Source organism: Meriones unguiculatus, chromosome 7, assembly GCF_030254825.1.
Source record: "Meriones unguiculatus strain TT.TT164.6M chromosome 7, Bangor_MerUng_6.1, whole genome shotgun sequence".
NCBI classification, from domain to species: Eukaryota; Metazoa; Chordata; class Mammalia; order Rodentia; family Muridae; genus Meriones; species Meriones unguiculatus.
Window position 1 is genome coordinate 53,564,428 of NC_083355.1, and position 27,775 is coordinate 53,592,202.

Sequence of the window (27,775 nt, forward strand, 5' to 3'; positions counted from 1 at the left end):
CAGTAAAGGTTGAAGGCTGCATGGGACTTTGTTTTTCTCATTTTCTACTTAGGTGAAAAATTTCACAATCAAATATTTTTAGTTGATCATTCCATTTGAAGAAGAAGCAGAGTTTGCACAGTGGTGTCCTCCAAACATGGCAGCAGGGAGCTGATAGCAGAAGTAAGACCCAAAGACAAGAAAGCCATTAAAGATTCCCTCCACTACCTGACAGCGTGAGAAGTAAGCATGCACAGCCCGGCACACGTTTACACATTTATTTGGGTTTAGGGAGAAAACACAGGTAAAACACTTTGATCATACACAAGTTTATATTTGGTAGGGAAAACAGGTTGCCACGTTTGTATATTTTATTTTTATTTTTTCTGTCTTTAGTAATGGAGGGGTGCTGGGAAAATGTTGACATTATTCAGAAACACCATTTGGTAACAAGATCTTGTAACTAATTAATACACAGTGTTTGCATTTAGCACTCAAGAACAGAAAAGCACGTGCAAGATGATACCTGGTTTGATGGTTTTGATTCTTTGTCCTGTTACTGTATTTACACCTGTACTTCCTTTGTCCATGTTCTGAGGAGTGGCCCAAATCTGAGTCTCCTCCATGTCAGCAGCTATGATACTCTATAATTGGTTTCTCTGGCCTCAGCGGCCAAGCAGTGCTTCCTTTGCAGTTTGTATGTGATCACACAGTTCTCAAAGAGATTTCTCAGGGTGGGGCTCAGCTGAGGTTATGTTCTCTCTAAGAGCTGATGTAGAGGGTACACAGCCTGGGACAGGGTGAGAGGGTGAGACCAGGAACGGATGCAAATGTAGTTCTCATAATCTCAAAGTTCAATACAGCTACCACATAGAAGACACACTAATAACACATTGTGCAAGCTTTCACAGCAACACATGTTGATTTGCAACTCCACACAATTCAATAGAAAGTGCGCAACCCCAACCTGAGGTGACAGGAAGTACAACAATGTACTAAGGGCAATACACACACACACACACACACACACACACACACACACACGATTTTTTCTCAAATCCTGTGACAGTACATGATGTCTATACCATTTAAAAGTCTCAGATAAACACATACTGTACTTTTTCTTCAAGTATTTTAAATAATAAATAAAATATTGCTGTATAAATAAAATGGCCATATCAATTCAGATTAAAGCTGAAACCAATGTTTTTAAAATGAGAAAAATAAAAAGGTCACAGATAAAGACCTTGGGCACTAGGAATTTGGACCAATGCTCAATACAGTCTCCCTCCATTCTTTTTTCTTCCTGTCTTTTTTCCCTCTTTTGAGTGGATGGCAAAGCTACGGTATCTATTAAAGCATTTGGGGCTATTATTAGGCTTGTATTTACCTCCTTCTCAAGGATACAGTGGTAAGAGGTTTTTATGTTTGAGCAAGGCTCGCAGATGTTTTGAGGAAGAATCTGGAGAAGAAGGGGATTGGAGATTCAATTCACTAGTAAAAGTATTTTGCTAGATTCTCATACATGGACACAGGTTCTTTTTCAATTCTGTCACCTCATCAAACTAGAAGCCTGCTTCTGCTACCAAGACTGTTTCCCAAGGCCTAAGCTTTCTGTCTATCACAACAGTAGGCCCTACTGCCTTCTTTAAGTGGGGTTGTGGGACTGATAAATGAGCGTCTTTGCCTGGGAAATAAGATCTTTGGGCCTGAGGCTCAAGATGGATGGACAGCTAGCTGCACGCTTACTCTGCAGCCAGTTTCTAGAAAGGAAAGGCATGCTTGCCCATTAGAGAATACCTAAAGTGGGAGACCATTCCTTCATGCAACTTTGTTAACCGGAATTTTCCTTATGGTGCTCATGGAATCCATTGGTGTTCTAGACAGCAAGGGGCTGAAGCCATATTCACACTGAGTCTCAGTATGTTTGCATGCTGCCTGGTCATAAGGTCTGGGGCAAAGTCATGAAGATCTGTGATTGTTAAGGGCAGGGCCCTTTTCCTCCTGTTTCAGTAGTCTTTCTGAGCTTTGAATTACCCATTCATATCAAGCGGGATAATGTTTCCAGACCTGTATCTGCCATTTGCATGTAAAAGGTTCTACCAGCACTTAGATCTGTTCATCTGTGACTCTGAAGTTATCATGGGAACTGAGGAAATCTCTCCATCCAGTTTACAAAGAAAGAAACTTATTCTTAAAATGTTATTTTGAATTTTAGTAATCTCTACATATTCTGGTCATTGTGAAGCTTGATGGGAGGCAGATAAAAGAAGTTCTTAGACTACTCCAAAACTGCTTGCATGAGGAACTCATTTCAGGAAAGGAAAAGAGCCACGTGGGATATCCTGGGGTAGGAAGTCTAGCAGGAGAGACTCTGAAGTATGGGATAGAGAAGGATGGTAACAGGAGAGCATCTAGGATGCACGTGACCCTTTCCCCAGACAGCGGCAAACGGCGTTTGAGGTGAAGCCGTTACTGCGTGGTCTCTCATGGCTGGGTTTAGTACTCTGAGCTCATCGCACCTAAGGAATGTGCGGCACATTCTTTGCTAGGGCTGATAAGCTTTTATTTTTAGTTTTTTTCTAATTAATCCAAATGATCTAATAAAAAATATGGTTTAAAAAGACACTTGGAAAACTAATATCAACCTCCTGTTTACAGCAGGCTACACGGGAAAGCGGAATGGGCATGCTTGCCCGGATTTGGGGCCACTCGGGGCTTGCCAGGTTTTTAAAGTGGGTCTTCTAGGGCCAACAAGGGCAAAGCCTAATCAGGAAGAGAATCTCAAATGATGAGCTGATCAGTTGTTTTTAGAAGTTTCATTTCTTTTGTGTGTGTTTGTTTTGAAATACTATTTTTAGGGAAATGATAAGAAGTAATATATATAAACATAAGTTATTACATTTTTAAACAATTTTGTGGGCTACTGTGTTAAAATTACCTTGCTGATGTGTTTTTATTGTGCCTCCATGAAAAGAAAGATAGGGAGAAAAAATAAAGAAAAAATCTGGCTTAGATTTCATATCTTCCCCTGCAGTTTGTATAACCCATATAAAATAAAATCTATATGTTAAAAAATAGGATTTCTTTTAATATATATTTTTCTTTTTGTAAAATTATATGTATTAAATACATTTGAAATGTTGCTATAGGTAAATTAGAAATTTTTTTTCTAATACTATGAAAAAGACAAGAGTTTCTATTGTCAGCATACATCTTATATTTACTTTGTCCTTTTTACTGTACCCCAGGGAACCTTTTATGATTCAAGGGTGATTTGGCACTATTCAGTACTACTGTCCTGAAGCGAAAATAAAGTTGGATTAGCATACACATTAAAAGGGAAGTTTTATAACAACTTTATGCTTTCCCTCACTGATTGGAACATAGCCTTTTGTCACTATTTAGAGAGGTATTCTAAACTTAAGAAAGGATGTTTTTTTAAAGGAGCAGTGTTTCTTGTTTGCTTGTTTTGAATTTTTTAAACTGTACTCTACTGTGACACCACAATATAGAAATAGGCTTACTTTGGAACAAACTACAAATACATTTACACAGTTTGTGACAACTTAACTGTCTACCTAAAGAATTGAAACAGTTTGATGAATGAGCTGATTACAAATCTTGTCCCAGGCGTTCGATTTCTTCAATGAGAAAGTCGATGTCTTGGTGAGTTGCTGCAGGGTTTGAGATGACCATGCGGAAGAAGTTGACCTTGTCTCCCAGGGGTTGGTAGCTGACCATGGTGGTTCCATACTCCATCATTCTGGCTTTGATCACTGGCGCCACCTGTGGGACAGACCACACCAGTGCAGTGACTTTCTCTCCCGGACCTCCCTTCAGTTTGGAACCCCACAGCAAGCGATGTTTATAGCTTTTTAAATTAAACAGTGTCACTGTTTTCTTTTGAAGAAACTGCCTCAAGTTTTCATGAGATCAGAGAATAAAAACAGCTTACAACATTAAAAACGCTAAATGTAATAAGAGTAACATACAGTAGGCTAGCAGGCACTAGACACCTTGATTAGTTAGTATTTGGAGGGGATGGGAAGAATCTGGTCCTGGGGATAAATAGTTTAGTCATACTACTTTGGAGGGCATTTACACCCAGAAAATATAAAGTCCCTGAAAGAAAGCATTGTTGATACAATTATTATGAGGGATAAACCTCAATATCAAGTGATAGATAAGAACAGCAGACCTCTGAGGGGCTGGAGAGATGACTCGGTGAGTGCACTTGCTTGAAAACCTGAGGATCTGTATTCCCCTAGAACCCATGTAACAAAGCCAGGAGTGTTTGCACATGCCTGCAATACCAATGCTGCGGGGAAGAGACAGACTAGTCCTGGGGCTCCCTGGCCAGCCAGACTGGCTGAAATCGTAAGTAAGGTTCAGTGAGAGACCCTGTATCAAGGGAATAAATAAGCTGGGGCTGGAGAGATGGCTCATCAGTTTAGAGCTCTGGCTGTTCTTAACTGGGTTCAATTCCCAGCACCCACATGGCAGATCAAAGCTATCTGTAACTCCAGTTCCAGGAAATCTGACACCCTCATACAAACATATATGCAATCCACATCAATGCACATAAAAAATTTTAAAATGCATCATAAAATATTTAAAAAAGAGTAAGTCAGAGAGCAATAGAGAAAGCCATAGAGTGCTGTCCTTTGGTCTCCCTTGGGGATACGCTCTCCATTACCACACACATACACAAAAGAAAAACAATGAAAGACAGCATACTTCTACAACTCCCCAACTCCCATGATCCTAAACTTTTCTAGTTTCTTTTAATTTTCTTTTTAAATTGTTTTTTACATATAAGTATTTTGAAAAAAAAAAAAGAGCCCTTAATGGTATGAAGAATTATCTGAGAGAAAAAGCTGAATCCACAAGACTTCAGATGCAGAAGAATATCTCAGACAAGATCACAATATTTTTGTTAGAGTGTTAGTTCATTGCAGCTTCACAGGTTCTCTTCGCTCTTTCAGATTAAGTTCATGTCCTCTGGCTTGGCAAAAGCTGTCACCAGCTCAAAGAATTCATCTTCAACTGCTCGCCAAAGCGAATCTTCAACTCTGACAGGGCAATTTATTAACTATCCCCTGCCCCATGGACACGCTCATCATTTCATGCCTATCATTAGTCTTCCCGTGGGCTGCTGCACCAGTCCACATTCTTCGTTCCCTGTGGGAGCCCCCACGGTGCTGCACCTTCTGTGAACCCTTTGCTGCCGCCACCACCCTGCTATGCTGTAATGACATGGTCCTTACACACCGAGCCTAATGACATCCTAATTTCTTAACTGACCTTGCTCTGATGAGCAACTCTGCTTTTTCTTTTCCCCTCATCTGTGAGACGGTGGAAGGTAGGCACAGCACCTTTTCATTCCTTTGTTTCCTAACATAGGAAAATGTAGGGGCTCTCTGAATTCTAACTGACATGGCAGTAGCATAAGAGGAACAGCTCTCTCAGGTGAGACACACAGTTCAGCTGCATCTACTCAGACACGTGACCTGCTCACATGTATTTGCTCCTGCAGTTTGCAAGTGCAACACCCAGTTTCTGATGTTCATTACAGAGACACAGCCTGAAATGGAAAGCCAGAGTCTTCCAACTTATGTGAGATATAAGCAGTCAGAGATTCAGTTGAAAATGGGGACCATCCCTTATATCACGAGCAGACCTCTTTGTAATTAATATATGTATTTGTTTCCTCCTGAGGGGCCTGGTATTTATGAAATAACATACAGTTATCTTGAAAATGTATTTTGCTATATGTTCTAAAGCTTTTGTGTTTAAATCTTAGAAATGCATAAAATGGGGAAGTAGAATAGTCATTAAGAAGACATTCTATAATGTTAAAATCTTGCCAAATGAGTTCTTCATTACTCAACAGCAGACTTTTCAAAATCACCTTACATGTGAGGCCAAATTGCTTCTTTACCAAGTTGCTATTTAATCCATTTGTTGACCCTTTGAAAATCATCAATTAGTGGACCATAAAAGCTGTAAAAGAGATGCAGGTAATGATCAGTGAATTGCTGGGTGTGGTGGAAGACACCTTTAATCCCAGCATTTGGGAGACAGAGTTAGGTATATCTCTGTGAGTTCTAGTCCAGCCAGGGTTACATGGTGAGCCCCTGTCTCCAAACAGCAGCAACACAACACGAGAATGATTAGAAAGGGGCTAGAGTCTATTTCAGAAATTGAACAGTCCCTAGGCACGCATGAGGTCCTGAGGTCCACCCATGCAGCAGCAGCAGCAGCAGCATGATTGTGAAGATGAAAGAGAGGAACCAGAGACAGGAGAAGTGGTGCAGAGAGCAGCCTGTCTGGAAATCCCATATGTGCCCGCCAGATTCCCATCCTCAGGATGGAGTGAAAGCTTCTGTTAGTAATGACACTTGTCATCTAGCTATTTGTCCCTTCCCAGGGAGCTCTTGCAATAAGCTCATTAGGTTTGGTAAAATGCTCCCTTCCTGTATACAAGAAAACATGTGAGAAGTACGTGCTATAGGCTGAATATTGTGTTTCCTCTATGGTGTGACCCTAATCCCCGGTTCGTTATGTCTCTGGGAGGCTCTGTCTTATTAATTAGTGGCTTGTCATGAGACCCCAGAGAGCTCTTCTCTTTCCCCACCATAGGAGAGCACACTGCATAATGGCTGTCGATGGGCTAGGAAGTGGGCCCTTAGCAGATATGGAATCTACTGGCCTCTGGGTCTCCAATTTTCCAGCCCCACTGTGAGAAAAATCAATTCCCATTGTTTGTAAGCCACCTGATCTGTAGTAGTTCATTATTCTGCAAGCCCTAAAGTCTCTTTACTTTAGCTCAACAATTAACTTTTGGATACTACAGCCCTGTACTAGCCTAGTCCTTGGCCTTTCCTTGTCCAGAATTTAACTTTGCTATCTCTCCAACATGCAAGTGCATACAAGCACATGCACATACACGTACATTTGCATACATGTATGAACATGTATATATAACACACACTGACAAATTAAAAAAAAGGCTCTACGCAGTCCTCATCTTGCTGAGGATTGTATTCCCAGTTTGCTGAAGAGCAGATATTAATATTTAAAAAACTTTCCTGAAGGCTTTTCTCTAGAGCAGCAATTCTCAACCTGCAGGTCACGACACCTTTGGGGGGTCACGTATCAGATAGTCTACATATCAGATATTTACATTATTATTTATAACAGTAGCAAAATTACAGTTATAAAGTAGCAATGGAATAATTTTATGGTTGGGGGTCACCACACCATGAGGAAATGTATTAAAGGGTTGAAATATTAGGAAGGTTGAACACAACTATCTACAGGAATTCTTTTCTTTCCTTTACATAGAAGGAAATACATTGTTCCGGATGGTCAGTAAACTAAGGTGAGATTCCTGACAGTGGGGAATATGTGTCTTCCTAACCTGGCTGTCCCTCCAGCCTCCTGGAGCAACTAACCTCTGAAGTTCAAGTATATACGATGCCCCCTAGATTCCCTTTCCTACAGCACCATGAGAAACAGGCTCTGAATCCCTCTCCCTCTGGTGTGCACCATACAGCATACCTTACCCATGTATAAATGCTAGAAGCAGGTAGGGATTAAAGATTTTTAAAAAGTACTTCCCTGCCTAGACTAGACTTTATAGCTCTTTAGGCTCTGGAGTCAAACTTACAGTGCAATTTGGGGGAAATTACATTTCCCTACTGTCATTCAACAAAATGGAACAGCAGCAGTGGTTGGCCATATCAGCTCACATAGGCTACTATGAGATTTTAAATGACCTAAAACCTGATAAACATGGAGCCTGGGGCATGACACACACTGTTAATGGTAGCTGCTGGTGTTATTGCTCCTTCCACTGGGTAGCCTTGACCTTGTTCTCTCAAGAGAGGACATGCAGCAGCTTTCTTTTCCTTTCCTTTCCTTTCCTTTCCTTTCCTTTCCTTTCCTTTCCTTTCCTTTCCTTTCCTTTCCTTTCCTTTCCTTTCCTTTCCTTTCCTTTCCTTTCCTTTCCTTTTTCTTCTTTTTGGATGACCATTTCTGATACTTGAAGTTTCTTTTGTACTTGCAACTCATATCCATTTCACTTCAAAAAATCAGTAACCTTCAAGGACAATTCTTGATGCTTTCTGGCTGTCAGTAAAGATTATCAATCAATTATTTTAAAACATTATAAACTCTCTCTCAAAACAAGCAAATGGAATCGTGAAGTGAGAAAATGTGGACTTAGCACATCCTGGCTCTGTGGTAGCCCACAAAGGGGATGGGTCCAGGCACAAGCTGGGATTCCCCATAAAGACGTTGCACGCCATATAGAAGACGCATAGGAACTCTCAGCACCTACCTTTGAGAGGCGGTGCATTCTCTCTTCATTGTCTTCCAGAACACGCAAACTAGGAGGTACAAACCAGAAGCAGACATTTGTGTGTTGAGGCTGCAAAGAAGAAAGTACAAGTTAGACCCAGTCCAAAATTCCAAGGATAGTTCAAATGTATTTATTCTTCGGGTTCAGAGAACATTCCTGTATTTAAATGAGTAAGTGCCCTTGGAGTACCTGCATTCATATTCTATAGTTACTTGTGAGTGTGCTCTTTATTCCAGCACAGAGGAGCCATCCCACCATCTATTGTTTCCCTCCATAATGGTCCCAGTTATCCCTTACCGACATCAGAAAATGCCGTGGGGGTGAGAATTGGCATTTAAAGATGCTTGTGGCAATTGCTGAAATGTGAGTACATACCTTCCCATCAAACACCATTTCGTATCCTTCTCGGTTTTTTATGGTATTGTATAAATACTCTGCCAGCTCCAAGCACTTATCAATATGTGCTTCAAACCCAGTGGTCCCCTACGAAAGAGAAGAAGAAAAAGCATTAGGCAGACTAAGCCTGTGTGTAGCTCTCAGATAGGAACAGGGGAATGACCTGAGCGGTCATTCTGCCATTTCCAGCTCCCCCATTCTAACCCTTCCTGACAGCACTGCTCCTGGAGGCGGTTCTGGTGATTTCTCCCCGTGAATTCTCCTCACAAGGCGCAGTGTTCCTTTTCATTCCTAGGCCCCACAGCTGGTTCCTTTGTCCCAGGGCCTAATTCCCTGGGGCAATTAGCTTGATTACTCAAGGGGAAAATTTGCCTCTGCAGCTCATAGATGCAATCATGGAAGTCATTAATAACAGAGGTCTGGGCTAGTCTTTTCCTGTAGATAAGAAGCCTTGTCAGGGACCCCCCACATGCCTGCTTGGCTCCCACTCCCCCCAAAGTCCCTGTACGCCTCGGTAAGAGAGAGTAAGACAGGCACTCGCCGAATGTCAGCTGATCAAACAAATAAGTCTTGGGAAGCCTGCCATTCTGCCTCGCTTCTGCTGTTCTCTGTGGTGATGACTCAAGTCAGCAGGGTGAATAGTCCAGTGAAGTCCTTTACTTCTCAGCTCAGGAAACCTAGGCTCTGGACTTAGGAAAAACAGTATAACAGTCCTGGACTGGAGCAATTTAACCAATGTCTGGGCACACTAGGGAACTGCTTTCCCAAATGCCTTTCCTCCATTAGTTTCTCTATTTGCTAAGTGCAAATGGAAATCTCAGATTTCAGTTATCGCACTTGGAACTGGCCTGACACCCAGCACAGCATAGAAACAGGAAGCAACTGTAACCGTAATGGAGTTAGGTAAGAGAGGTGTTAAGACCCTTTTTATACAGGGCCTTATTGTTCCCCGAAAGGGAGACCCAACGCAACCCATGTAAAGCATGCTTCAGAATGAGCTGTACTGAAGTAATGAAATGGGTTCAGAAAATGTGCCCAATAAGGTGATGTTCTTTTTCTATCTACTCTTCCCCATTATTATTTTTTAGATCAGCTCCTAATTCTTGTAGGGATGAAAGAAAGATCATCAAACACTCAGTAAGCTAAGGCAGGAGGGTTGCTGTGAGTTTAAGATCAGCCTGCCTTCAGGACAGGATCCCGTTTCAAAACTGTGTAATCAGCACAGCAGAATGTTCTATGGTTGTTCTTGAGGGCAGGTTTGAGTCCTGTGACAGGGATGGCAAGGGAGCTTTGGATGGGGTAATTAGTCTCACTTCTGATCTAGGGTGAGGGATTGTGCTTACTACTTTGATAACTATTATCATTTGATCTAAAAAAAAAATGAAGCTTTAAGTTGGAAGCCAAAGGGACAATTGTTCCATTTGGATCTCCGACGTTTGAAGCTCCTGTAACTAATTGAAAGAAGCTCTTAAGCAGTGCAGCCTGGTCTGGCCCTTCTCAGCTCCGAGGTCTTTGATTAACTGAGAGAAGCTGGCTCCCTCATCTCTGGGGTTGACCTGCCCCTGCTGTTTGATCCACTCCTGATATCCTTTAAGCTATTTCTCTAAGAATGAAGGGATGCTCCACTCAGGAGCACAGGCTAAGGGAATTGGTGTACTGTGAGGTGGGTGAAGACAGCCAACGATCAGCACTTAAGGCAAACTCTGCAGGAGAAAGAGACGGAAAGGATGGTGCTTGGAGGAAGGGAGAGAGCTCCCACCAGACCCAATCTTTCTTTCTTAACCTACTATCTGACATTGACAACTATTATTTTGCAATTCCCATTCCTCAGTGAAGTAAAAGCTACTAATTTGAAGGGCTCACTGGGAACACATCAACGGTATCTGACCGTCTGTTTCCTTCCACAAATCGAAGTGTTGTGACCAAATAACCAAGTCTTTGCTGAGGAGTGGGGACTGCTTACGTGTCTGGCAGATTCTCAACTTTTGCTTTGCTTTGTATTTGGCTTTGTGAGACAGGCTCTTTTTTCATTCCTTTGGCTTTTCTCTGACTCGTTATACAGGCCAGGCTGGTCATGAACTTAAAATGACCTTTCTGCTCCCAAGTGCTGGAATTACCAGTATATGCTTTGCAGGAGGTAGGGGATGGGAGTGTTGGTGAGTGGGGGTTGCTGTCAAGGTCAAGAGGATGGCAGCACAGTACAGCACTCTTACAAGGCCTCCCAGAAGCAATGGTGACACTTTGAAGCAGTTTGGGAAAGCTCATCAGGGGAGAGTCTTATAAAGGAGACTGCCTGAAGGACATTCCTGGGACCACTTCAGAATTATTTCTGCTTAAACTTGTCTTTCTGTTTAAACTATGTCTTTTGTTTAGAATAGGCTTAAAGGAGATTCTACAAAACACTTGTGGACTGCACTGTTCTCTATTCATGAAATCTTCCCTCTTTCCTTCTTGGCCATCCCATGTGCATCTGAACAATATAAGGTCTTTCCCTCTCCTTGGAAAAACTTCCCAGAACAGTCTGTGGCATTTGTCACTGTGGGCACAATTCCTACTTCTTTACAAAGACCCTTGCCTGCCTTCTTCCTGGAGGGGAGCATGTCTGCTGATGAGTTGCTTGCTTCTGCCTACAGGACTGAGCCTGCTGCCCGTATGTAAGCAATGAAAACACAGAGTCAGATGGGTGGCCTCCTGACGACACACACAGGAAGGGCATACCCACTTCCCTTTCATGTACCCCCTTGCTTGTTTTCTCTGAAATAGCATTTTTCAGTTAGGTTCTGTTGTGTATGTGGGTAGCTCTGGTCATTTTCTGATTTGTAAACTTAGAATCTAGTCAAAATTAAACTAAGTACCTCACAAAACAAAACCACTCCCCCCAAAACTATAAAAGTGGGGTTTGGACTTGGGATTTGGGGGATGAAAAGGATAAGCAGGGGTAGAGACAAGCATGACTAGAGTGCATTACACCTATCCCTGAAATTGCCAAAGAATAAACTAACAAAAATATAATCTCTGACTTTTGCACCCTCCTTACATTTAGGATAACTGTCTGCCTCTGGGAGGCTGCCAAGAGGCCTGGCCTGTGTACCGGCAGCTACAGACATGACGTTGCTGGTAGAGGAAGGATCATCTGCACATGTAAAAGCTGAGGGACATGGAACCTCACACAAAGGAGTGAGAACTTCTGGAGTTTAAAAAAGTGTTTTCTCATTAGAATTCAATATGAGCAGTCATGGTGGGCATTTTTATTCTGATCTCTTTCTAGAAAAACATTAATATACGCAGGTGATCAGTCATCAAGATGGATCATCAACCAAGATGGAGAAGGGGCAATAAAATAAACCAAATGATAATGAGGATGGCAATAGTAAGAGGTGTCAATTGAAAAATCAGATTGTTCTGCCAGATGCATCAAATGGGTTTTTGAGTTGAGCGACCTTTAGAAACAATTGAACTTGAAAGAAAACAACAATGGATGTGATTATGCTCTTGTCCATGGAGAATGCAGGCATGCAGACTCCCGGTTAAGGAAAATTTCCTGAGTAACTTTTTGTTCAGGTATCACTTTGTAACAAACTTTGTCAGAAAGCTTTCTTTTCTTTCCTTGCCATTCAGCTGGCCTGTGCTCACCTTTGCCCTCCACATGAGCCATAACTTGAAGACATCAACGTGGCGGCCACACTGCAAGGCCTTGTCTCCTGTGTCATAGGACAGGTCATAGTGCTTATCTTGCTGGAAGAGGTAGGAAGCATGCATCTGGTTGCAGCTCTGCATCAGTCCCTACAAAAGCAAAGAGAAAAGTCAGGCTACTATCTTCACTCTCCTTTAACATCACATTGTGGTGGTAATTGTTTAAAAAAAGAAAACTCAGAGACCAAAATGTTATTGTATCTGTCAGAGGAAGAAAACTACTGGACAAGACTGTCCAGGAAGCACCATAGGCTGATTCTGTGGGATGAAGCCTCAGGTAGTATGCTACAGGAGTTGACAGGGACACACTTAACGCTTTTGTCTTCATCTCAAGAAATACATTTGTAAAAATACATAGATAAGTCAAATCCACAACATGATGCTCATTTTCTGAGGTATTTTCTTAGTCTAGTTTTGTGGTAATTAAGACATTTCAGAGACCCAACACTTGGGAGGCAGGGGTAGGAGGATTGAGGCAAGTCTACACAGAGAGTTCTAGGCCAGCCAAGCTTACATAGCAAAATCATCCTTTAAAGAGAAGGATGAAGGAGGATGATGAAAAAGAGGGGGAGGGAGAGGCTTCAGAAACTTAGGTTCTTTGGTTTTTAAGATTTATTTTATGTGTGGACACTTTGCCTACTTTCTGCCTTCACAGCACATGTATTAGTGCCCAAAGAGGCCAGAAAAGGGCGCTGGGTTCCTTGGAACTGGAGGCACAAGGCCAGCTGCCATGTGGGTGCTGGGAATCACACCCGGCTCCCCTGAAAGATCAGCCAGTGCTCTTAACCCGTGAGCCACCTCTCCAGCCCCGGGCTTCTGATTCTCCAAATATGATCACTGTGGCTCTTCTCGCATGTTCACAGCTCGGTAACTGGAAGAGCTTGAACTCTTCAAGTCGTTGCTCTTGTTTTTATATAGTGGAATGTGAACACATCCAGACTGCAATCCTGAGTTGAACATAAATGAGCAACCTTTCCCATCTCCTCTTCCTCTCCCAAGGGTCGGGCTTACAGATTGGATTTTCACATCGAGTTGCTTATGATAGTTGAAAAAGAGAGAGTTTCCTGTCAGTGACCACGAATTTGCCCAACCACCATAATCCTAATATAGAAATAGGCAGCAAAGTGATTGTTCCAAAGAATGGTGAATGACTCATGCTTCTGACTACAATAGCATTGCTGGTCTCTTACTGGAAACCCCATCACGATTCAATTTATCACACCCACTGGGAGCTACTGAGTTGACTGTCAGCTACTGTGTGATTGGGATTTCATAAAAGCTTTGGCATTTGGTTTTCTTTCTCTTGTGACTCATGACAAGAGAAGAAAAGACCAAAATGTGATCACTGAGCTGAAGTAGAAGTGAAAACCTTTTTTAAAAAGTTATCCAAACTAAAACTTAGAGCCATGTAAACAGAGTTCTTGGTAGACAACTGTCTCTACCCTTATCTTCATAGTGCTCCATAGTTACTTTGAAAATAAGAAACAAATGTAACGTGTTTATATTGGAGCAGGAGGAAGGCATTGACTTACAGACTAATAAGATGCAGCATTTTACCAGGCACATCTATTTTGTTTCATGGACACAAAAACTTTGTGTCAGTTTTTTCCTGGCATTAAAAGCTCACAAATAGATGTGATCAGCATTAAGGAAAGAACCTCAGTGAGTATGGGATTTTGGTGGTGGTGGTGTCAGACCAGCTCCTACTGAAATGGAGGATTAGTTTGCAGTCCTCAGTTTTCATGACCAACACTGTACAGAGCAGGTCAGCATGTCTACAGAGGTAAACAGTGGTCTAGGTTTGTACACACAAAGCTTTAGTGAGATGATGTCCTGGTTTTGAACAAGGAAACAGTACTAGAACACTGTGTTCCAAATGAGTTTTCAACACATGGGTGCTGCACAAAATGAAAGTCTCATATTTAAATAGACTTAGGTCCCTATATATTTAAGTATCTTTTGTTTAGATATTATAATGTATAACAGAATATTACAAACTTCAACAATCCCTTGGAATGCTAGGATTTGTTTTGAACTCTCACCAATACAGCTCAGCCTTTTTAAAACTAAATTATGTGATGCCATTATTCACTCAGTTTCAAGGGTGTGTGTGTCAGAGCATCATATGCTCTTGGAATTGAGAAAGAGAGAGAGTTAAACTAACATATTTCTTTCTTTTCTTTGATTTATTTTTATTTTTAATCATGTATATCAATGTGTGTGCTACTTAGTCAACTTGACACAATTAATGTCGCATACTGAGAATAAGGAACCTCAACTGAGAAAATGCTTTGATCAGGTTGGCCTGTAGGCAAGTCTGTGAGGCATTTTCTTTATAAATGGCCTATGTGGGAGGGTCCATCCCACTGTGGGGGGCGTTACCCTGAGCAGGGGGTCCTAGGTTGTATAAAAAAGTAAACAGAGCTATGGAGAGAAACTCCTACAGTGGGCTGGGCCCTCCCACATCAGTCACTAATCATTAATGTTTATGAAATGTTCCTTACTGTTGGAAGTTTCACTTCATGGGCTGCCATGTGTAATTTGACATCAAGAGAAATGAAAACACTGCAGGTGGCATCTAACCAGTGGTGAGTGGTGATACCAACTTTCTTGTCCTGGATTTATACATCTATTTATCGCGCTTGTGTTTTTAAAATAGCATTTTGGTTTGCTTTTATTGACCCTGCATAGTAGACATTGAAGTTCCACGTCTTAGCAGTAAGTGAAATGAGCCTGTCTCCTCAAGCTCAAGTGTATAGCCTGTTCGCCCTCAGCCTCCCTTTGGTGTGGCCTTTCCTTGCTATTCCTGCATTTGTTCTCTTTGGAAAAGGAATATTTGCTCTGTGCCATTGTAAGTCTTCAGTGGCCCACAGCTGACAGATAGCTTTGAGTCTCTGAAGAGACTTTGGGACAATGTTGAAACTGTTGGATTACAGTGAGTTTTGAATGGTCTGCATTTTACATTATGAGATAGCCATGAGTGTATGAAGGCAAGGAAGAGAATATTAAGGTTTGAATGTGAAACATCCCCTTATAGGCACTAGTTTGAAATCTTGGTTCTCCAGATGGTAGTGCTGTTTTGGGAGACTGTGTGAACTTTAGGAAGAAATGGCTCAATAGAGCTAGGTCTTGGGGTTTCTAGCCTGGCCCTGTTTCTGTTTGTATTCTGCAGAGATTGGAAGTGTCATACTGTGGTCTGCTGATGGACCCTCACCGTCATGATTGACTGTGTCATCTCACACTGTAAGCCAAAGCAAACCCTTCCTCCCTTTTGTTGCTTCCCACCAGCCCCTTTTCAGAGAGACTAGCTGGCCTAGTCTGTAAAACACAGTCCACTGCTGGTTCAGTCTGTCTTCTGCCTTCCTCTCATCTGAAGCAGATAGACAAGTCTGTCTCTCAAATGGTCAATGTCTCTCAATGGTTGAATGAGAATGGGTTATGTGCCAAGGCTCTATCCTGGGTAGCATCAGATTGTCAGATCTTTCTTTCCAATGCAGGCATCTAATCAGATCCAGATGGGGCTGTTTTCATCTGACTTGCATTTCTCTTTTTGGCTTGCTGTGACAGAATGCAAACCAGTACCAAACATTCGGCTGAGACGTAAATAACAAAGATGTATTCTTTCCTTTCTAGTACTACAGCTGAAGTGTACATGGGCTAGGGTAGGTGGTGACACAGTAACTGAGTGTTCCTTTGAAAACCAGTCTCAAGGGATACTTTTACAATGTGTTCCTCACATTTTGTAGGGAAATTGGTCTTCAGTTTCCGGATTTTAATTTATTTAATGAAGATGCAGAAGGCATGATACTTAAATTTATAGCTGTGAAGAACTCTAGAAACAGATACTGAGACTCATGGCTAAACACTGAGTGAACCATTGAGAGTCTACTGGAAAAGAATGGGAAAGGATAAATTGGCCCAGAGGTGACAAAATCTCCACAAGAAGGCCATCAGAGCCAATCAACCAGGGCCAGAGGGGCCTATGGAGTCTGAAGCACCAACCAAGGACCTAGGTGTTGTACTTATAAATAGCCGATGGGCATTTTAGGCTTCGTGTGAGCCCAGTAGGTAGGGGAGTAGGGCATATCTCTAACATGGACTATGTTGCCTGCTTTTTGATCACTTCCTCCTGATGGGACTGCCCTACCAGGCCAAAGGGGAGGAAAATGTCCTCATGTGAATAGATGAGCTGCGGTGACTGGGGGGGGGGCTTCCCTATTCTGGGAAATAGGGGATGGGGATGAAGAGAGGAGGGTGAGACTGAGAGGAGAGGAGGGAGGGGCCTATGATTGAGATGTAAATTGAATTAATTAATAAAAAAAGAAAAAAGAAATTGGGTATGATGATTCCTTTTCTGCAAAGAAGAAGATGAAGAAGACGAAAAAGAAGAAAAAGATGAAAGAAGTAATAATGCTCTTTGACACAAAAATCCCTCTTAAAAAGATTAATAATTAGAAAAGTGATAAAGATCATGTTTATGAATTTTGGCAAGCAACTAGGCATTATGTGATAGAGTATTAAAAGATCATTAAAATGAAGTTTTGAAATAATTATGTTCTTCCGAGAATGTTAAATATAGAATGTATGTATATGTCGTATAGTAGCAATTTAATTTTGAATGCATAAAAACGTATTTATATATAACAAACACATTCCCAGAAAAATTTCTGAGAATATATTTAAGGACAGTGATGAGATTTACCTTCAAATAACAGAATTTTCGGTGAGTCTAAATTTATCTGTATTTTCTAAGATAATGGAAATATTTTTAAAGCAAGTAAACTTAAATATTTGATACTAAATCATCATGATTTTAACATGATAAAATTTAATTAGAATGGAGGGAAGCTCATTCGTTAGTTCTTGTTTTCATTTGCTTGGTTTTGTTTTTTCTTTCTAGGAAGGCTTTGGCTCTGTAGCCTAGGCTGGGTTCGAACAACAGAAGTCCTTCTTCAGCCTCCTTAGTGCTAGGATGACAAGTGTAAACCCCACAGTTGGTACTTTGCTTAGTTCTTACTAACTAACAAGATGAATGTAGATGTGAGAACATATGCCTGTGTCCGGGCACCATGAAAGTCTATATGGAAGTGTTGTCCAACGAGAACCAGACTTCACATATCTAAGTACCTTCAAAGAAAGTGGTCAGTGCTCATTCTCTTTGTGGTGTATGCATATGCAGATAGATTAAATTTGCATTCTGAATATGCCATTTGATTTTAAATTTAACTATGAGATATATAATATATACATGCAAATATATCATGCATATGTATCTAAATCATAACACTAACTTTAATTCTTTATTATGTCTACATTTTCTATGGTATAAACTATTCTTCCTTTATATATTTCTAAAAGCAAACTGCATTTAATTTCTGAGAGAGGAACATAGAAAGCCTCTGTGGGGTGGGAGGGGCATATGCAAGCTGAGGAGAGGTCAGACGAGTTCTCTAGGGAAATGTGAGCATCTGGACCTGGGAGAGAACATGAGCTGCATGAGAACAGTTAGACCCTGTCCCTAGACTGGCCCCAGAGTCAGAAAGAAAACATACCTCTTCTCTAACCAGGAGAGCCGAGCATTGCAAGGGGACACCCATCATCTTGTGTGGATTCCATGTCACAGAGTTGGCTCTAGAAAACAATCACAATGAGGGTGGCACCCGCATCAGGCTCCGACTGCTGAGGTTCTGCCCTGGGCCTCAGAGCTCCAGTTCACCGTCCTTTTCTCCTGCTTCAGGAAGACACCCCATCTACAGAAGTGTAGCCTTCCACTGTTCACAGAGATGAGATGGTGGACATGCTTCTATGCCCTTTCCCTTCTCTGCACCTCCAATGGATGCATATACTTGTCTGTACGGTAGTCTTGGGGCCCTTATGGTGCCTTGAATCACAATTCAAGGTCTGGTCTTTAGCCACTGTTAACCAGAGGACTGGCCAGATGAAAGGGTCATCCTTGTGCTTCTATTACTAATGCTTCTGACTGTCATAATGGCCCAGAGGAGGGAACATAACTGCTTTGGTCATCTGTCCCACTCAATGTGTCCTTCCGGAGGACCTCCTAGCTATTCTCCTGAGGCCATCTTTCCTCTAACCCGATGCTATCTGTTGTGAGAAATGTGGCACATATAACAGAAGTTCTGCTATACTCTTCTTCCCTTCTCTCCTCTTTTCCTTTCTTTTCTCTTTTTAAAGCAGACTCCCACTACAAGGCTTACAATGATTTAAAGTAGTTACCATCCTGTCTCAGCCTCCTGAGTACAGGGGTTAAGGGTATGGCTGCCCATACCTACCTTACAGCAGAGTTTCCAATGCATTTCATCCCCATTCATATAAAACTCCACGTTCCTTCAGTAACTGTGGCACCAAGAGGCACAGCTCAGGGATTTATACCACATTATGACCGTAGTTCATATTTCTTTAACAATAATTACTATTAGCTCAATCTGGATAGTTTTAGCTGATCCTCACCCTGGCACTGGGATTGTTTTAGTTTTGTTAATGGTTTCTCTTCTTCCTAAATTGTCAGCATCCACTTTTCTCCATAGCTCAAATTCCAAGCTGCAGCACACCACTGGATGATGCCCCAGGGTGACCCTGTTTTCAGCCTGTATCCCTTCCCCTCCTTTAGCAGTTTCCACTCTTGTTCTTTGAATGGTCTACTCTGCTCTTGGGCCTGCTGTGCTATTTCCTCTTCTTGGCTTCACTTTGTTTAATTTTATCTGTCTTTACATCCAGAATCTTAAAGTATTTCTGCAGCTACTCAAGTTCCTTTAAATTCTCGCCTTCGTTCCCACTGCACTACTCCAACCATTTCTGTCCCAATGTCCACAGAAAGCAACTGTTGTCACCAAGAATTACATATTCGTCAAGCAAACTCAATGCTTGCCAAGATGCTGAAGGTCTTTGGGATGAGGATCACGGTATGACCTTTATATAAAGACAATTACAGGAGGAAGGACATCAGGGGAACCCATAGCAGCTGGGTCCACAGTGCCCAGGCTTGCTGTTCCACTAACTCTCCTCTGGGGTGTGAGAGCCTTGGGAGGAAATGATGAATGACTGATGTCCCACTGTCCAGACAGAGGACACTTACTATACCAGTAATCTTATTTAAGTCAATGAAAAATCCAGCTCAGGAGTCCATGGCAAATGGACAGCACCCCTGAACTTGTGGCAGACATTCTGTCAACTCCCTGGACAGGATTTCTGCACTTCTACCATTTTCCTGCCCTACCTCTACACAGGGGGCCACAGACACACCCTACCCTCCAACCCAACTGAACTGGGTTTTCTCCAGGGACATCACCAACAGCTCTGCTCCCTAGCTGCAACACCCTTCTTTCATTTTTGCCCCTCACTGGATGATGCCAAGTGCCAGTGCTGGTGGTTAGCACATGCTCTCTGGAATAAGATCTGAGAAGGACCATTTCTTGCTCCATATTTGCCTTGGTTCTCAAGTAGGACTGAAGGCAACTGATGATGCAACTGTTGTTTTACTGCAACCTTCAGAGTCCTTAGATCCCCAGGTGAGGGGACTGAGAGCTGGTTTACAGTGTCAGACATGCTCTGGAGTATGTAGGCTCCTAGTAGGCTGTCTTGGCTACACTGGTTCTATCAAGAAAGAGAGCACCTGAAGGATTTGGTTTGTTTCCCAAAGCAGATGCTGGATAGAGCTTTGCCATTATGCTGTGAGAATGTCACTCATGAATGCTCTGAAACCACAGAGGGGCAAGAATGAACCGTGGATTTCCTCTCCCTTGATAGTGAGTCCTAACCTTTAGTCTGTGATACTTAGAGAGAAGTATTTCTCCAACGGAGGTACATTTCTTTCCTAAAATTAAGCCCACCTACACTGTGTTCCAGCAATTTCCAACAGTTCTGTGATCTTATTCACTAAAGAGAGTATACATCATGCTAAGAAATTGTAGCATGGTTACCCTCTGCTGCATGTGCTCAGAGCAGGACACGGCAGGGCCCTTATTTCTGATTTTTCCATCCACAGCTATTACATTTGGTAAGTTTAGTTATAACCTGGTTTCGAGAATTGTGGCAACCAGAACATAGAGGAGTCAGAGCTTTTCTTTCCAATAGACTTCGGTACAAAAGCATGTGGCTGTTTATTTTTCTGAGGTTTCAGGTTGGTAATTTAGTGAACTTTCAAGTGGTGGTAGTAGTGGGATGCTCCATGGCTCTCAGTGCTTGGAGCATGAGGAGGCGTTGAAAGTGCTATAAAAGATGCTTATTCTTTGCATCAATCAGAAAGTCACAGAATAGACGGTGTTGTGCAGTGGCCACTTCTGAAAGCACAGAGTTCAATTCTGGGCATGTATTTGTGCTTCTATACTAGGGTTCTCACCCTCATTGCCCCTTACCCATAGGCCTTGGAGCAGAACAAGGATACTGCTGAAGACTCCACCTTGCTGTGCCTGGCCTCTGGCAGCAGACTCGGGGATAATCACCCCATGACATGGGGCTTGGCTGCTCTGTCCTGACTCTTCCCAAGCCTCATTTCTGCTAATTCAACAGGACCCTCTTGGCTCTATTCCCAACCTCCTCCTCCCTTACTTCCTCCTTCATTGGTTCTGTGCGTATGAGCCAGCCTGGTATCACATAGTTCCTCTCTGGTCTGGTCTCTCTGCATGCTGACAGATGCTCCCAAGCTCCCGAAGCCTCTTCCCTGGTCCTGACACAGAACTTGTGCCAAGATGACTAGGGGCAGAGCCAGAGTGAAGCTTTTCCTGGGTGGCAGCTGGCTGCTTGGCAGGGCATGGTGGGCAGTTGGCAGCCTCTGATGAAGTAAGGCTTTCTCTGTGGTCTGGAGTGTCAGAACTCACAACTGTAGCTGACCTGGTTGACTCGCTGTGATGGGAAAACTGGTCGTCCTTTGCATGTGTGCAGACCACAGCCTGAGGCCATACTTTGCATTCTGCATTCCCCCCGGACCTCAATATGTTTTATGCAAATCAAACATTACTTCCTTTGTGCTTCACAGCCTTTCTCAATGGTCTGCTGCACCAGCCCCAAATAAAAGCAACCTATGCATCAATCAGGGAGCGAGGTCAGAAAAGGGTTACTGTGGAACGAAGCTAGGAGGATGAAAACACCGGCATGTCTTATTTCGACTCAGCTGGCTATATCTAATCCCAAACGTAACTTTCAGCACTACAAATGACAGTGCGTTTACCTGCTTTGAGAAAACTATTTATTGGTTTCTTTATTCTGACTGATATTCTATGGTAACATGGAAGCTACAGATCTTTTCTCTGGAGAAATGTGGACAGCCTGCAGGTTTTAAAATCATGGTGGTTGATTCAAAGATGCCAGGAATGAAGTCTAACGACAAACCCCCATTTTTAAAAGACATTTTCTGTGGGTCACTTGATATGGGACTTGACTTTTTTTTTTTTTCTTTTTGTGTCTATACATAGGCAAGGCTCACAAGGCAGAGTTGGCTGGCCAGCATCCTGAGACTTCCTAGGAAGCCGAGTGCCATTTTCTGCTCTGTGGCTTTTAACACTATACACCATGGACTAAGAAATGCATACCTCTCCACACCGCTCAGCTTCCACTTGTGTTTTCGGGACATCAGTAGCCCTCCACCCCACGCTGCCTGAAAAAGCAAAACAGATAAGGAAGAATGCAGTACCTGCCCATGGTCTGGGTTTCTAGTTAGTGTTTCCCATATTAGTGGGATGCCATAGTGTGAAAATGACCTGCGCAGTTCCATACCGATTAAGAGAGTGGATCACTTTCTCCTAATGTGAGGACTTTAAACTTCAAGGTGGAAGTCCACAGACTCTACTGTACATTTATATATCATATGTTTATAATTAAGGAGCCAAATCGGAAACACATTTCCCCAGTCTGCATGAGCTGGAGAAAGACCACCATCAGCCCTTCCTGTGGGTTTTAGGTAATTTCTTTGGAAGCCCCAATGCTCTCAGAATGGGAAAGCCTATGGTTGCTATGGTTGGAGCAGATAAGATGGGCCGGGGAACCATTAAACAGGGTCCATGTTGAACGTCAGGATGTCCTGCATCAGTGCCCCTGCAGTTTTAACTTAGAGCAGCATAAGGAGTTTTCGTCTGAATGTGTATCAACGTATTGTTCCCTACATGGAGAAAACGCTACAACAAGATCAGCTCAACTAAACATTGTGCTTAATTGGTGATGCTTAGTGACCCCTTGTTTATCACTGTGGATGGTTAGTAAGTACATTGCACATGGCAACTAATCTTCAAGCCACACCAAGCAACACACTCAATTTAAATCTCTTCAAGTCAGTTTTATTAAAATATTTTCATTAGAAAATGGTGGTGCACCTCCTTCAATAGTTTGGTGCCATTATACCTTATGTTAAAACATATCAAATATAGTTAGTTCACCAAACTATTGGGAATTTGGTAATCTACATTTCTAGAAAGTTGCCAAACCTGCTTTACCCACTGAATATATGATTAGCTAACTTAAACTTGGGTTTTGTAATTTTTGTTACAAATGTTAATCTAGATTATACCTATAAAGGAGATCTGCATATGTATATGTGTGTGTGTGTATGTGTGTGTGTTTTATTCAGGGACAGTATGGAGCAATGAATTGAGAACTGAGTGTTCAGCTCAAATACTGATCATATCAATAATATTTTCTTGCAGGGAACCTTAACGCATAACCAGTTTCAGGCTGTTTCTAGCTAATGTTACACATCATGTGAGTTCTGTGCCTCTGAAATCTTTAAAAGCTGAGATTCCACCCTTCTGAATGTAAGGGGGGAGGGAGAGAGAAGAATGCAAATCGTATTCCATGAGTTTCATCTAAAAATGTGCAAAGGTCTGTAGAGGGTCGCCGCTAAGGGGCACTTACATCGACATGCATCCAAATCTTATACTTTTTGCAAATGTCAGCAACAGCCAAGAGGGGATCAAAGGCCCCATATACCGTCGTTCCTGCTGTGGCACTCACGAGGAAAGGAACAAATCCCTGCAAAAACAAGAAAGCCCCAATTGTGTAAACAGGGCCCATGGGCTTATTTGTTCACTTGCTTTTAGAGACAAGGTCTTGCTATGTAGCCCAGTCTCACTTGGAACTCGGGATGTAGACTGGTTTCAGTATGTGACAATCTTCTCGGCTCAGCCTCCCAAGTTCTGGAACTACAGGCATGGGCCCCACACTCAGATTGAAGGCTTCTTTTAGTGAGCTGAGCTGCGCTCTCACTAAATAGCGGAAACTCTCCCTGCCACATGCATTATTTCATTCATCAGAAGAGTTGTCAACCCTCCAGACTGGTCAAATCAGCGACTCCTCCAAGATCCGGAAGTGTCCACTCGGCTACATCTGATAGCCTCGCTGTGACAGCAGCAGTTAGCAGCACTCCAGGTAGACTGACAGTTCCTTCTCATTTTCTTTGCTCATTTTCTAGTCTTTCTTCTTCACAGCCAGGCTCCCTCGCTTAACTCCTCCCTTAGCATGGGCAGGTGGGAAGGGTAGAGAAAAAGAGGGACTCTGCCAGCCCTTCTAAATGGAATAGCTCAGGTGACTTATTTGGCACCTTAGAGTGAAGGGCCTAACCATTCTCCAAGCCATAGCAGCATGAAAATTGATTTAAATAATAGGATATGGTTAAAAGAGGGTGGAAGAAAGTCACAGATACGGCCAGCATTATCACTCTAGGTTGTCCCGTCTGTCCTGTTGGTATAGATGCTGACGTTTTAGGATTTGTTTTTAGGTGGCAGCAAAGCTTTAATCTCATGGTTTGTATTGCCTTTGTACTACAAGAAAGCTGAAGGAGAAAAAAACAACTGTGTATGAAAATAAAAGATTGCTACTAAGCACATAGTAGCTACATCCATTACTAAACTAGGCATTATACCTTTTATTTACCAAAAAAATAAATAGAGAATTTTAAAAGCAACCTCTGTGTCATGAACCATCCAAGAAAATATCACTTGATGGATATTGCTATTTTATTTTTATTTTTGAGACATGATCTCAAATCTTCCAAAATGGCCTCAAACACTGTATATAGCTGAGGGTGACATTGAGCTTCTGATTTTTCTGCCTTGGTCACATTTTGTTTATGGATGCTTGCAAAGCCAGGGCCTTCTGCAAGCTAAGTAAGCTCATTACCAACTGAGTTATAGCCCCAGCCTGGTACTGTTATTTCTAAAAGACTTATAAATTTGTGCCTTCAGAATCAGATTATGATTTAACATGGTCCTCGCAAATCTCCGTGCGACAGTCACTCACATGCTGCTAGTTCTTAGCTGCAAGAAGGGTTGTTCATATGTGCTTGCTAGTGCCAGCTTAGCATGTAGGGAGGCTTTGGAAACTCATCTCCGTACTGGTTTGTCTACTCAGCAACTTAAACTTTTGTAAAATGCATATATACATATATATATATACACATCATATACACATACACATGAGAGAGAGAGAGAGACAGAGAGAGAGAGTGTGTAAACTCGAAGACCAACATGATGATTGCATGAAAAATTCATATTTTTTTGTTAAAACTTGGAGATTGGGGTTTGGATCCTTTTTTAAAAAATAAAACCTAAGTAACTTTGTTTTTTGTTATAAATTCAAATACATATTACTAAGGGTCAAAGATCACCATTAAAACTTACTTTTTGTTTGACTTCAAGGATTCTTCTTTCAAGATCGGATGGGATCATTTTCCCTCTGTAAGAAAAAAGGAATATATGTAAATTTGCTTGAAATAGTTTGCTGTGCTGTCTTTATAGTGTAAGGAGTGTCAAGACAGTAGACTCCAACCCACATCATTAATCAGTGCTCAGTTAAGACGCTTCTTGCATGTCTCCAGGGGCAGAAACAAATGCACTTGTCTCCTTACATGACAGGTGACTATTTCTTCTTATGTTTGGGAGACACTTGACCACCCCAAGTTCCTGGTAAAATGGCCAAACTGTCCCTCTTTTTTGCCCACAGACTGCTAAAACTCATCCATTGGATTAATTTGAAACAGGGGAACAAGGCAATTTGGTAATGAAAAAGAAATTCAAAAAAAAAATCACTCCAAATCATCCACTGGGTGGATGGATGTGCAGATTTTAAGAAGAGAGAATTCACTGTGAGACATTTGGATGAAAATATGGGGTCCCCAAACCACCTCTATACCCACAAAGTCTGAATGCATAAAGCCCACGGAGTCAAATTTCAAACACTCAGGTAGAAAAGCACACGAGGAGAGAATGCCAATAGATCTCCTCTTTCCTCACTAAGATCATCAGTTAGACAGAAAGGCACGAGAAGAGGCATCCTGAACCCGGGCACCACACCTGTCCTAAACACGCAGTGACTGCGGCTGCTTCATCCTAACTTCTGGTGTCTTTCCATAAACATGTGACTTTAATACAGATTAATGCTCTAAATTTCTTTAGTCTTTAGAATAATCTGAAAATTCTATAGAGAGTATATCAGTTATATTTTTCTAACAGCTTCACTACAGATTTAAAAAAACGAAGCATGGCAAAATAGTTGGACTATACAGCAGACATTAAAGCTCAAAACTTTGAGAACTGCTGGCTGAGGTGGTCTTGCCAGAGCAAATGAGTCATGTGCAATTACACAGGCGACAATAATGGATTGGGGTGCTAGGACCTGGGTTGTCAGTTTGGAATTTAGCAAAAGACGTTACAGGCACATTACTGTACAGAGCAAGTCCACAAGGCCAGAGCATCCCATCTTCAATACTCCTGTGAGACAGGGAAATGGGGCTGCGAATGAGCACCCACAAGCGTCTTACACCCTATATTTCCAATCTTTTGGGATTCCCAGGAATATCCTATAAGATTCAAGCTTTCTTAGATCAGCCTTCTGAAACATTTTATTGTATTCATGGCCCCCTTTGCCTGAGAAATTTTTGTACAAATCTGGATGCATAGATTAGAACAGGTACACAGGTAAGCATTTATTAAAAAAAAATTGTTGTTTTATTTGCATGTGTGTATGCATTTGTTTCCATGCTCATGTGCATATAGGAGCTCATGTTTACAGGTACACATGCTTGTGTGGATGCCTGTCTGAGGAGGCAGGTTCTCAGGTCCAGCCAGTTTCTCTTGAGGTAGGGTCCTTCACTGGTCTGGAGCTCACCAAGTAGCCTAGGTTGACTGGCTAGCACAGGCCAGGCAATTTGCCTTGTCTCACAATCATGCCTAGCTTTTTAAAACATGGGTTCTGGGGGTTGAACTCATGACTTTGCGTTTAAAAGGCAAGAACTGTAGACTGAACCAGTTACCTTGCCCAGAAAATTACATTAGTTTTGGGCATGCATATAATTTTACCATTTTTTAAAAAACACAAACATGCCTGCCATTGAGATGCAGGTACATGTTTAATATAACTCAAAGAATTAAATCTTGGATGAATACTGTATGCTCCAGATGTAGATCATCTTCAGGGTTTTCCAGAGTTGCTAAATATGTTTACAATGACAATTTAAAAATTAACCTTTCTAAGAAGGGGGAGTTAGTATGACCTGGAGAGGACAGAAGCTTCACAAGGACCTGATATATCTAGGCACAGGGTTCTTTTATGAGATTGTATCTCATGTATGGATATAACCTAGAACCCCTGCTCAGATGTAGCCCATGGCAGCTCAGTATCCAAGTGGGTACCCTAGTAAGGGGAACAGGGTCTATTTCTGACATGAACTCAATGGCTGGCTCTTTGACACCCCTTCCCTCCAAGGGAGCAGCCTTTCTAGGCCACAGAGGTGGACATTGCAGCCAGTCCTGAAGAAACCTGATAAGCTAGGGTCAGATGGAAGGGGAGCAGGTCCTCCCCTATCAGTGGACTTGGAAAGGGCAGGGAGGAGATGAGGGAGGTTGGGGTTGGGAGGGAATGAGGGAGTGGGCTACAGCTGAGATACAAAGTTAATAAACTGTAACTAATATTTAAATATAAAATAAAAAAATTAACCTTTCTAATATATAATCCAGTGATAACCTAATTTGATATTTATATGGTGAACTATGACAAAAGAAAACTGCTGAAAATCTGGTTTTTTGTAGTTGGACCACTGAGTTTCTAGTAGCAGAAGGTTTTGTAGGCACAGTAAAAGTACTGCAGTTCATAGCGTACAATAGCCTTGAGTCCTAGCCAGGTTGTTGTGGGTGATGGTTGTCAGTGCTGTGTAGCATGAAAGCATGAACTGGACTAAGCCTGCTTGTTCTGTTGTTCGGAACCAAGTCTGCAGCAAAGTTGCTGAATACAAATGTGAGTGGCTGCCAGAATCATTTTGAGATCACCACACCTTGATTTTGAATTAACTTTTGCTATTTGCACAGTAATAACCCTTTTACTGTTGCCAGAGTCTTCATG

General features: G+C 42.1%; 1 protein-coding gene across 1 annotated transcript in view; it reads right to left on the reverse strand.

The window, feature by feature from the left end:
• Positions 1 to 243: 243 nt before the first annotated feature.
• Gad2 (glutamate decarboxylase 2) overlaps positions 244 to 27,775 on the reverse strand; it is a 66,650-nt gene continuing 39,118 nt past the window's right edge. Inside the window, exons 9-16 of the mRNA XM_060387449.1 lie at positions 25,060 to 25,114; positions 23,297 to 23,413; positions 21,982 to 22,046; positions 17,989 to 18,067; positions 12,377 to 12,526; positions 8,723 to 8,830; positions 8,327 to 8,416; positions 244 to 3,768 (exon numbers count right to left, since the gene is read on the reverse strand). Of these exons, the coding sequence (XP_060243432.1) occupies positions 3,595 to 3,768; positions 8,327 to 8,416; positions 8,723 to 8,830; positions 12,377 to 12,526; positions 17,989 to 18,067; positions 21,982 to 22,046; positions 23,297 to 23,413; positions 25,060 to 25,114 (838 nt within the window). The 3' untranslated portion in view covers positions 244 to 3,594. The remainder of the gene's footprint in view (positions 3,769 to 8,326; positions 8,417 to 8,722; positions 8,831 to 12,376; positions 12,527 to 17,988; positions 18,068 to 21,981; positions 22,047 to 23,296; positions 23,414 to 25,059; positions 25,115 to 27,775) is intronic.